This window comes from Hippichthys cyanospilos, chromosome 7 (genome assembly GCF_059441005.1).
Source record: "Hippichthys cyanospilos isolate Australia breed blue-spotted pipefish chromosome 7, RoL_Hcya_1.0, whole genome shotgun sequence".
NCBI classification, from domain to species: domain Eukaryota; kingdom Metazoa; phylum Chordata; class Actinopteri; order Syngnathiformes; family Syngnathidae; genus Hippichthys; species Hippichthys cyanospilos.
The window spans coordinates 17,366,417-17,378,021 of record NC_142375.1 but is presented as its reverse complement, the minus strand read 5'-3'; the positions used below and the strand labels follow the sequence as shown (position 1 = coordinate 17,378,021).

Sequence of the window (11,605 nt, the reverse complement as noted above, 5' to 3'; positions counted from 1 at the left end):
CACGCTGCCTTTCCTCCTGCTTTTTGGCTGCAACCTCCTCATGTGATGTCACTGAAAATGGTCTGTGCCATGAGTGTGGTTGTGTGTGCATGCTCGGTGCGTGCGCATGAGTATCGAGTGAGTGAGAACAAGAGAGACAGAGAGAAAGAAAGGCACGAGTGTCTGATTTCCCTTCTCAATTCAGTGGCTTGCCTCCTTCTTTTCATTCTGAAGAAAATGTAAGGAGGAGAAAAGAGAATACAGCTTTGTTAAAGTGGCTTAGATTCTTTTTATTATCCCAAAATACATTATTCACATTTGTCTTTTATCCATGGACAATTACGTACAAATCTATGTATGTTGAGTTTCTGCCTTTATGTGCCACTAGAGTGGTCTTGAAACAATTGCAACCAAAATGTGATTCAACTTTCTGATTTAATTAAACAGGCTCTATAAAACTTGGTTGGATCAAAACTTCAGAACTATATTTGTAATGGTATCTGTATCTATATTTTATTCAGCACCTCAGATCAACAGATTGCGTAACATGTTCTGATTGATTTCTGGCCCGTCTGCAGGAAAATTGCATCACCATTGACCATGTGCATCTGGATAAAACTTAACAAAGTAAAGACATACAACGACTTTGCAAAGGAGTCACTCTATCAACAATTTGGCAATAAGTTGATTAATGTTCAACTTCATTTGCTCCACATTTGAAAAGAAAGCTGTACTCTCCCTCTTATGGCATTAAAACGTTCAATTACATTTGCTGATACATGCAGAAACCCTTGTTAAAATTTCACATACCCCTTTAATTGCTTTCCCGTACCCCCTGGGGCACATTTAAGGATCACTGGCCCATACCATTAAGGAATTATCCATCCATTCATTCATTTTCTAGATCCGTTTATCCTCACAAGGGACACAGACTAGCTGGTGCCTATCTCAGATGACTTTGAGCAGGAGGTAGGAGGCACCCTGAACTGGTTGCTGGTTGCAATCACACCTAGGGACAATTTAGTATGCCCACTGCACCTGCCATGCATGTTTTTCGGAGAGAACCCATGCGGGCTTGGGGAGAACATGCAAACTGGAAGGCTGGAGCGAGATGGATTTGAACTCGGATCCCTGAACTTTGAGGCAGATAAGCTAACCACTGCACCACTGAGTCATCCATTGAGGAATTAAAGCCGTGTTATTTTAAAAATGCACCTTTATTTTCACTGCCTCACAAGTATGAACTTTATTGACTTAGTCTCCATCCATCCATCCATCCATCCATCCATCCATCTATCTTTTTCCTTCCACTTTTCAACCTATGTCAGCTGACTTTGGACTTAAGATGGGGTACACACTGGACTGTTCATCAAACAATGCCTTTTTCTCATAAAATTATTTTTTGTTAAAAAATGAAGACTGAAGATGCACAAACAAGCAGCAACTGAAGGAGGAAATAATGTTCGTCTTTTATTTGAAACATTACCATAACAATGTTGACTGTGTTTTTTTTTTTTTTTTTTACTTGTTCTTTTTTCATTAATCACACAGTTCTCTTTTCCTGTGACGTTTCACGAACCACATCCTGGCTGTGGCTTCATACGGTACACTGGCAAATGTTTTTTTTTCTAAAGTGAACACTCTTACATTGCCCTTTGGTAGAGCATATTCTTGTATTTTTATTACACCAGTCACATACAGTACTAGGCAATTAATAATCACACACAGTCATGGTAAGTTACTGTCCAATCTGTGGAAAGCCTGTTTATTTTGGTGAGTATATATGACTTCTTACCTTTCTTGCCAGATGGGTGTCTTCCTGACAATTTATCTTTCACAAGCTCTTTAGTCTTGTGGTTCAACGGAAGCGAAGCATTTTGAAGAAGTTGTAAAGTATTGCATATTTTTGGTACTATATACAATATTTACCCCCTCTAACAAGGGTAACGTATTATTCTTATAATGGATGTGTGTACTTGCAAAGGTTACACTTTAAAGTACAGCATTAATAATAATTGACTACATTCTATTCTTCTGGTTTTCATTGATCTCATTGGCTCACACACACCATGAAGAACAAAGGTATTCTTGTTTTTTTCATTTCAAATAGTAGTGCAAAGATGTATTGAATGATAGCTAGGGCATACAGTAAAATTTAGATGGGCTGAAAAGGTTTGCAGTCTAATTGTGGCATTCACATTCCTTGTTTCTTACGATCTTAAGATGGAACACAAATATATTGTATTTCCTTAGCTTATGAACATGCACTCTCTCATTTCCATAATGACAAAAGGATGTGGGTGTTGTCAAACATGTTTGCATAATAGTCATAGTTATTTCTGCAGTTTTTGTTTCATTTAGTGACTTCTCAAGATTAATAACTTTAAAATAGTCAGAAAATATATTGTTTTTTATATGTATGTTTTTTTTAATAAGTGTCCAGCAATTAAATTTAAATTGTCTCACTAACTGTACTTTCTGCATTAGCAGTATTGGAAAAAGAATCACATTGTTCATTGCAAAACAAAACACAAATATTATAAACACAAGTTAAGAAAATATTTTGCTTTTAATATGTGCTTTTTATGTTTATATATTATTTATCATAGTAGACAACACATCCTGTTCATCATCATTTATTATTTCAGGTGAGAAGAAGAGGTCTTTGGGACGAGATTACCATCCACTCTGTTTGAAATGTCAAAAGTGTAAAAGACAGCTCACTGCTGGGCAACATGCGGAGGTAACTAAATCTGAAATGTGGTATTAAAAAAGCAAAAATGTAGACAATGAATTGAAAAAAAAATTTTGATGATTGTGTTGCAGTATGATGAGAAGCCATATTGTTCACACTGTTACATGAAGATGTTTGGTCCAAGAGGTAGCTCATAACAACTCAAACTCAAATCTCAACACAAGGTTCTGTATCCACGTGCTGAACTGAAATGACCTCTCTCAACAGGGAACAGGTGAGGACCAGAAACCGTCTGCAACCAAATTGACTGCCTGAGCTGATTTATGATCATTGACTGACAAAGAGAAGAGTGAAAATAAAAATGATGGACTAAACAACATCAATGTATTTGTATTTTACAAAGCAAAGACTAGCTCTAAATAAATGTGCACAGTTGAAAATGAGTTGAACTGTGGGTTAATGGAGTACCACCATCATCAGACAACTAAAGGTTTGGAAAAGAGGGAAGAAAAGGATGGATGAGAGTGGTAACTGTTGACATGAAGAGCTTCTTTGTAGTAAGGCATTACACAATTGATACTTACCTGGTTTGCCTTAATGAACAAATAAATACAACAACAGAGCCATCTACGTGAGTGAGGAAAAATCCCTAAAGGACAAAGCAAGCGTTATGTTGAATTAATGATGATGCTTTTTGTGTCAAGAATGCTTTTGAATGTGACTGTCTCTCATCCACCAAGATCCCTCGCTCATCCTCCCTTGTGCTTAATCCAAAGCACTCCTTGCCTTCTCCTCTCCCTCCTCTCCCTGTATCTCCTTCACCCCCTAACCTCCTACCTTGACAAATCACATGACTGCTGTGAAACCAGCTGGTTGACTGCTCATTTGCATGTTTCATATACACTGTCGTATTAGAGAGAGAAGCTGATGAAGGGGCAGAGACTTGTATGTGGAGAGGAGCCAGGGTTTAGCAAGGAGCTGTAATAAGTGCAGGATCATTACTGAGGCCTAAGCACAGTTAGATTTCAGAGCCAGGAAGCGACCTGTGAATGTAAATTGGAATCAACAGAAGTAAGGAGAAAGTAAAATAGAGAAAAGAAAAACATTGTTGAATTGTGAAAGAGCTACTTGTATGTCTGTAATGTTTACGATATCGTATATAAAGACACGGAAGCATTTACAAAGGTTTCTGGTTTTTCCAAGAGGCGACGGTTGGCCTTGTCTTTCTGTGTGTATCAGTACTGACATCTAGCGGTGACTTGGAGTTACAACAACTTGATTGGAGGAGTCCATTGCTGTGCTCACTGCTCCGGTATAGTGTATGGTCTTATATATTATGAATATGTTCATAAATCATACACTATTTTCTGGTCTGGCGAGCTGAAAAGAATCCAATTTATTTATTCATAATTAACTGTTGCTAATTATGTGCTTCTACGTGTTGTTACGCCCGCGTTTATCGAAAGCAGATGTCAAATATAATTTTATTTGTATAGCCCTGAATCACCGAAGTCTCAAAGGGCTTCATGGTGAAAAGAAGTCATATGGAGACTTCATTTGCAAAAAAGAAGTCGTACAGAGACTTCTTTTCATCATAAGTACACAACAGCATCCCCTGCTCAAAGCTCCCAGAAGGGGAAGGAGGCACAACAAAAAAATACAATAAAACGTATGCGGAAGCTGTTTCGACTGACAGCGGTTTTGTAAGGTACCTGTTTCGGAAACGTTCTCGATTTACTAACAGCACGTGAAGGTATCTGTGGCAAAACTCTGTTGCGCATGCGTGGGGAGTGAACCAGGAAGTGTAGCAGTCGGCATATGAAGTCATGTACAGAAGTGCAAACGAAATCAGCTGTCATGAAATAAGCTATCAAACGTTTACGTGCGTGTAAAGGGGAAATATACAATTGAAAATGGATTCTTGACAACTCCAACATCGTGTGGTATTATACTAGTGTAAACTTGAGAACTGCGCGACAATGATGTCAGAATGCGACCAGACAAAATCCGCGTTGGACATCGAGACAACTATGGATTCTCCACTGGAGTCCAACTTGCTCAGCGTACAACGTCCAAAACTGTTATTTGACAAGACAACAGCAGGCTTGGGGATCCAGGCTAACCCTGGCGTTGCTGTCCGAATTTCGGACTCGTGTGAAAGCGTCTTGACGGAACTGGAGGCGGAAGGCTCCGGCGAAGACACTTTGCTTTTGCCCTGCTTTGTTGGAAGCTCGTCCCCAACGAGAAATGCCCGAGACAAGAACAGGCGGAGCGGACACAGCTCGTCGTCGGACAGAGACACTTTGGCCTCTCCAGGTAACAAACTACTGTGATCACAACAAGTGCTGCTGGATAATTACGTAAATAGGCCAGGATTGTGTATTTATAGATTCTGTATCCAACGGAGAGAAGAGTTTTGAAGAAATTATGCTGCATACCATCCACTTATGAACCACATAATTGCTACACGGATGTGCATTTTCCTTTTAGACATCATGATTATGCAAATTGTTAAAGGGATATTAAACGTATCTGGCCATTTTTAGCAGTAACAAAATATTTTGTTTGTAATTTCATTTGGTGATTGTTATTTTTCATGTACACTGGCCCAATCCCAAGTAATCTCACTACGCTCTACAGTACATATTTCAAACTCCATTTAAGGCCAGTATCCCGCATGTTTTCAATGTTTATCTCTAGCACACCTGATTCAAAAGATTAGCTCGTCAGCAAGCTCTATAGGAGCTTGACAATGATCCTTATCATATGATCAGGTGTGCTTAAAAGAGACATTGAAAACATGCAGAAAATCGGGCCTCTGGGACTTAAGTTTTACACCTGTGCCCTGTGCGTGCCAGTGGTGTCAGTCAAAAAGGGGGGCCAAATGAAAAAAACTATACTGTATATTATAAAGGATATAACCATACTAAAAACAAGGGAAAACAAACCATTATTTGGGACTGATCCCACCTCAGTGTCTATTTTAGTGTGGTCACTCAGTTTTGAGTGACACTGTACAAGGCCCATGTTCTAGTATGCTAATTGTCCTTACAAGACTATAACAAACTTTTTCCTGCATTACATGACAGCACACTGACATTTCTGCGCACGGCTAGTACACATTACTGCCGAGGCAGAAGCTTGCACTAGTTGTTATATGTGCACTACTAGTTATAGGGTTTGACAGGTAGATTTGTTTTTTTTTTTGGCTGATTCCAATAGGAAGAAAAAAAATCCCGTAACCAATTCATCAAAAAATGTCGTCTTGATTTATGTTTAGCTTGGCAGCAAGATGCAATTTTAAAGTACAATAACATGCCCCTCCCAAAAAGATTTTAATTATGACAATTAAAATGAAAAAATTGATTGGATGACTATGTATTTGCTTTAAGTGACAGTTGAACAGGTGTGTCAGTGATTTTCAGATACAATGATTATTTATTAGATTTACATCAGCTTTAAACGTACTTTTGAAACATGATAACTTATAATTCGCAATGCTGACGTGTTAGGGTAGCACTATCAATGTGGACTCAGTTGTTTCCACTCAAGCTCTGATGTAACGTTCATGTTATCATCCCTTGATTATATAAGTCACCATTCGCCCCATTGCTTGAATACTTTTAAATTCCTTCATCTTGGACCTCACATACTATGCGCTCAAGTATTTTTTGCTGTATTGATTCCACTTCATATTTTTAGTGTAACAACACTCCTGATGAGGCAATATATAACCTCCTTCACGTTTATTGTTCTGTCTACCAGTGTGATGTTTTCAAGCACAGTCCATTTGGGTCAGAAATTAAGGCCACAGATAAACATACTTCTCCAGTAGGTGTTTACATCCTCTTGTCTTTTTTGAATAGCTGCAATAGCCGCAATCCGGTCACATGTTGTAAGCCAGTAGGCTGCAAATCTATGCCAAAAATGCAATTTTGCACAAAATGTTCATCAAATATTTTACAATAGTTGGTGATCCAATGCATATATTAAAGAAGCACTCAAGAACCACATTTGGACTGTAACTAATGATCATTAAAATAATGTATTACTTTTGAGTATTTTGTCAAGTATTAGATTAATCTTTTAAATAAAAGTTTTCATTTCTATATTGTTGTGATTGTATACACTTACTACTATTTATTTCTGGCTTGGTTAAATCTTGCTGCGTTGTCATGCTACCTTTGTAGAAAATTCAATTTGATTCGAATATGATGATGAAAAATGAATATACATTTCCATTGGTCCTCGTAGGTATCAACAGTGGGGACTTCAACCATTTTCCAGATGATCCCGAGTTTGCGGATATAATCCAACGAGCCGAACAAGCCATTGAGAGTGGTGTCTTTCCAGAGAGGATTTCTCAGGGCTCCAGTGGGAGTTATTTTGTCAAAGACCCTAAAGGGGTAAGGAAGACATTCAGTTGTGACATTGATGAGTAACACCAAAACCGGTTGTGATTTTTAAATGGTGTACTGTTGAACTGCTTGTGCTATATGTTTTATTTGGAGGGCTGGGGGTAGGGGGTGCATTTGGAAGTCAACGTCAATCCATTGTGTCTTCAACAGAAAGTCATCGGCGTTTTCAAACCAAAGTCAGAGGAACCCTATGGTCACCTAAATCCCAAATGGACCAAATATTTTCACAAGGTATTCATATTGTATGAGTTGTCTTACCATATATTCTCTGCATTCACATAGTGTGCTTCATTACTAATTTGACTGTATATCTTTCTTTAGCTCTGCTGTCCTTGTTGTTTCGGGCGAGGCTGCTTGGTGCCAAATCAGGGTTACCTCTCAGAAGCTGCTGCCTCGCTAGTTGATGGCAAGCTGGGCCTGGGAGTGGTGCCAAAAACCAAGGTTAGTCTCTTTTATGTGTATATGTATACAGCAAATAAGGTTACTGTTAATTACCTGACCAGCTGTGGCTGCATTAGGTGAACTGAGTGCTTGTTCTTTTTGGTCAGGTGGTTTATTTGGCCAGTGAGACCTTTCATTATAGTGCCATAGACAGAGCCAAATCCAGAGGGAAGAAGTACGCTTTAGAGAAGGTGCCCAAAGTGGGACGACGCTTCCACAGAGTGGGCCTGCCACCAAAGGTAACACTGTCTCCTCCCAATTGCAGTGGTTCCCAAACCTTTGTGCACCCACCCTCTTTTTTTTTTTTTTTTAATTTCAAACTCTGATTTACAATAAACAAAGCCTCAAAATTTGACCAGGATTATGAAATGTTCCTGAGTTTGCTCGCAAAAATTCCATCCTGCACTAAACCATAGTATTAACAAGTTAGAAAGAAAGATCTGCTCTTTTATTGTTTGCCTATTCATGTTAGTCCGTTTCATTATATACTAAAAAGAAATGAAAACAACCCATTTTTTTGGGTGTCTGTTTTAGTGTTTTCGGTCAGTTTTGAGTGACACTGTACAATCAAAAAGGTATATATTTATTTTCCTTACTGCAGTTGTACTTTCTAGTGATTCAGAACTGTAGTGTGTCATAATGGGCACTTACCACTTGCTATTAATCTAAGCAAAATAATAATTGAAAGTATAAGACATTTCAACATTAGTGTCTTTTGTCAAGGTATTTTTTTCTGACACAGTCCTGGATTATAGTTGCTTGAGCCAAACGGTACTGCCAGGTAAGATGAGGAAGTTGGCTGACAACATATCTTCCATTTGACGTCATAATTGCTAAAATTTCAAATGGAAATGCTGAGTGACACTAACACAATCCATGGTGTTATAATATGTTTGTTTAGGTGGGCTCATTTCAGCTGTTCGTGGAGGGTTATCGAGAGGCTGACCATTGGTTGAGGCACTTTGAGGCGGAACCACTTCCAGAGAACATCAGAAAACAGCTGCAGTCACAGTTCGAGCGCCTGGTGGTGCTGGATTACGTAATCCGAAACACAGGTGACAAGGGTTTGAATTCCCCTCCCCCCTTTCTCATACTCTCTCTTTCTTTCTCTCTCCCCCTCTCTTTCTCTCACTTGTTCTCATCCTTTCTTGCTCTCACTACCGCCCCCAAACTCTTTTCACACCACATTTCACGTGGCGCAGCCCACCGTTGCCAAACTCATTCACTGCACTTGTGGTGAGGGGTGCGGCCTACGGAGCAACGCGGCACAAACACTTCTGCCGCGATCATAAGGCGCCTCAAATTGGAAAATGTTTGAGAGTAGTGGCCTGAGGTCATACTCGCGCCTCCAAATGGAGATGAGCTGGCATAGCGTTTCAGTGTCATTTTGACTCCTTCGCACTGAGCGAGTGTGGTGCGAAAAGGGTTTAACTGGCTGCGATCAACTTTTGGGTCCTAACCCATGGAGAATCGCAGCATTATTCTTTGTTCACACAAAAACACACCTTGCTGATATTCACTCTTTGACAGATCGAGGAAATGATAACTGGTTGATCAAGTATGAGAAGCCAGGAGAGGGTGAAGGGCCAAAGGTGAGTCTAATCAGAGGTTATTTATTTATTCTTTTTTACATTTTTGTTTTACCCAGCAAACAGGTTGGGTTTCATGTAATTGCCCCTTCTACTGGTTACTAACAAGTATTTAAATTCTAAGTGCATTACATTTACCAAAGTGGATACTAAAGGAGGTGTCTGCTCAACACCGGCGAGTTATATACTTTGCTCAAAAGGCTGGTACCACCTGGATTGGTTGCTAGCTCATTGCAAGAGATAGATAGACTAACAGCGGATCACACTTGCATTCACATCAATGGACAGTTGAAAACCTCCTGTCAGCCTAACCTCCATGTTTTAGGAATGTGCGGTAAATTTCACACAGTGGGTTACCGGTATATTTCCATCCCTACTGTAAATGACCAACCATGAAAACAGATAAAAGCTTGAAATATTCAGAAACATGTGAATGCCGTTGCCATCTGACTACGTGCCATCAGTCATCATTATCCACATATCGATTAACAAGGACAGGGCTGTCATCAGTTTGGCCAGTTAATCAGGCCCTTGGACAGCAATCAATAAGTGGTGGTGGCATCATTCATTAATCATGGAGTCTCTCTTTTCCCGCAGGATGCAGAGTGGCCAGGGAACATTTCTGAGCCTTGCATTAAGATTGCAGCCATTGACAATGGACTGGCCTTTCCTTTCAAACACCCTGATGAATGGAGAGCATGTGAGTTAATGATGTTAATACATGGGGTTTCTCGTGACGTTTTGTCAGCATTTTTTCCCATGGAAGTGATTATGCAAAGTTGATTCACAGTATGAATGTAGTATTTCTGCAACTATACAGTAAACCTTCTGCCTGTTTAACTTTTGACTGGTAATGAACATTGAGAGTTGCTAAATCCTCAATTTCCATAACTAATCATGCGCATCATTGTTATTTTTAATCAGTGTCAGATCATCCGTATAATTAGTTTTGTTTGATGGTGTATTAGGTGTCTCCTCACAATCCTGAACCGTTTCACACTCGAATCTTTTCTATTTAATAGTATTAAACAAAATTTTATGATTACCTTTTCCTCTTTAGACCCCTTCCACTGGGCGTGGCTCCCCCAGGCTAAGGTGCCTTTCTCCCAGGAGACCAGAGAGCTGGTTCTGTCCCGCCTCTCGGACATGAACTTTGTGCAAGACCTCAGTGAGGACCTTTGTGAGATGTTCATGGTACAGAGCAATAGCAAACCTTTCATGATTTTTTAAAAAAATTATAATTAACTGTTGGAAATGCTACAGTTTATAAAAAGGATAATAGGAGAGCAGCTAACATGTTGATCTTATTTTCCACAGAGAGATAGAGGCTTCGACAGGACCATGTTTGAGAAACAAATGTCAGTAATGAGGGGCCAGGTGAGTTTGCCGTTTTCTGTAGTCCTCCAGTGAATCAAAACAAAACAATCTGCAAATATCTAGTTTTATTTAGGAAAACAATCAATATTTTGGCCTATATGCTGACGAGTTACAGATCAAATCTCTAACTGAACTTAATTTCTTTGTGCATTTTCTGCACTGTCAGTTTAAAATAATATCCAGTCTTGGAATGTAGTGGTGGAAATAAAATCTAGTTTTGATATGATTAACTGACAAAATGTTGTTGTCTATATTGCTTGACTGATTTCAGCTACCCTACAAAGTCCTTCAATGTGCATTTTTCAATTTATTTTAGTATGCAGCACATCAGTGCAGATCATACTTAGCTCTGTCCCATGCAAACCACCTTTCAGCAATAGTGTAAGTTAAAAAAAAAAACAATGGTCTGGTTAATGTTATTAAATATGTAATGCAGACATTTTTGCATTAACAAAGTGGTCTGTTCAGTTCGGGACTCTCTATTGCTGATATCACTTGTTCCTGAAAATAATCGACATAAACCCTTCTTGCACCAGGTGCTGAATCTCACCCAGGCCTTGAAGGATGGCAAGAGCCCTCTACAGCTGGTACAGATGCCCCGCGTGGTGGTGGAGCGCAGCCGGTCAGGTGGCCAGGGCCGTGTGGTCACCCTGGGCAACGCCTTCACTCAGACCTTCCACTGCAAGCGACCCTTTTTCACTTCTTGGTAGCGAGGATACATCAGCCATCGGTGATGTGTTTTTGTTTGTGTAGGCGGGAAGTGGAAATCTAAAGATATTTAACCTGGTGAGGGAATACCGTAAGTTGAAGAAGTAGGATGAAGATGTTTTTTTTTTTTCTTACACTTATTGTGCAGGCTGTGTACAATTAGAATGGAATATAGAGAGGATGACATTCCAGGGTTTCTTAGAGATATTTGTCTTATATGGGGTTGTCATGGTTACTTGATTGCGTGAATGGACTTTATTATATATATATATATATATATATATATATATATATATATATATATATATATATATATATATATATATATATATATATATATATATATATATATATATATATATATATATATATATATATATATATATATATATATATAT

General features: G+C 39.0%; 2 protein-coding genes across 2 annotated transcripts; both read left to right on the top strand.

Annotated features, from left to right (window-relative positions):
* The first annotated feature begins 1,369 nt into the window (after window positions 1-1,369).
* Window positions 1,370-3,114, top strand: LOC148421358 (cysteine-rich protein 1). The gene is made up of 4 exons (XM_088420026.1): window positions 1,370-1,752; window positions 2,628-2,722; window positions 2,806-2,860; window positions 2,942-3,114. The coding sequence occupies exons 1-4, from the start codon at window positions 1,710-1,712 to the stop codon at window positions 2,950-2,952; spliced, it is 204 nt and encodes a 67-aa protein (XP_088276152.1). The 5' UTR covers window positions 1,370-1,709; the 3' UTR covers window positions 2,953-3,114.
* A 1,326-nt stretch (window positions 3,115-4,440) lies between these two features.
* pi4k2b (phosphatidylinositol 4-kinase type 2 beta) lies at window positions 4,441-11,474 on the top strand. The gene is made up of 11 exons (XM_088419571.1): window positions 4,441-4,990; window positions 6,929-7,080; window positions 7,243-7,323; window positions 7,414-7,533; window positions 7,641-7,772; window positions 8,435-8,588; window positions 9,064-9,125; window positions 9,720-9,822; window positions 10,183-10,316; window positions 10,440-10,499; window positions 11,036-11,474. Exons 1-11 carry the CDS (start codon window positions 4,654-4,656, stop codon window positions 11,207-11,209), a joined length of 1,509 nt encoding a protein of 502 aa, XP_088275697.1. The 5' UTR covers window positions 4,441-4,653; the 3' UTR covers window positions 11,210-11,474.
* Window positions 11,475-11,605: the final 131 nt, after the last annotated feature.

Excerpts from the sequence above, each read along its gene's own strand:
- LOC148421358 (XM_088420026.1), top strand. The coding sequence starts at position 1,710 with ATGGTAAGTTACTGTCCAATCTGTGGAAAGCCTGTTTATTTTG. Across the intron at positions 1,753-2,627 it reads TGGAAAGCCTGTTTATTTTG|GTGAGAAGAAGAGGTCTTTG; the intron begins GTGAGTATATAT and ends TTATTATTTCAG. Across the intron at positions 2,723-2,805 it reads CTGCTGGGCAACATGCGGAG|TATGATGAGAAGCCATATTG; the intron begins GTAACTAAATCT and ends ATTGTGTTGCAG.
- pi4k2b (XM_088419571.1), top strand. The coding sequence starts at position 4,654 with ATGATGTCAGAATGCGACCAGACAAAATCCGCGTTGGACATCGAGACA. Across the intron at positions 9,823-10,182 it reads CCCTGATGAATGGAGAGCAT|ACCCCTTCCACTGGGCGTGG; the intron begins GTGAGTTAATGA and ends TTTCCTCTTTAG. Across the intron at positions 10,500-11,035 it reads TGTCAGTAATGAGGGGCCAG|GTGCTGAATCTCACCCAGGC; the intron begins GTGAGTTTGCCG and ends TTCTTGCACCAG.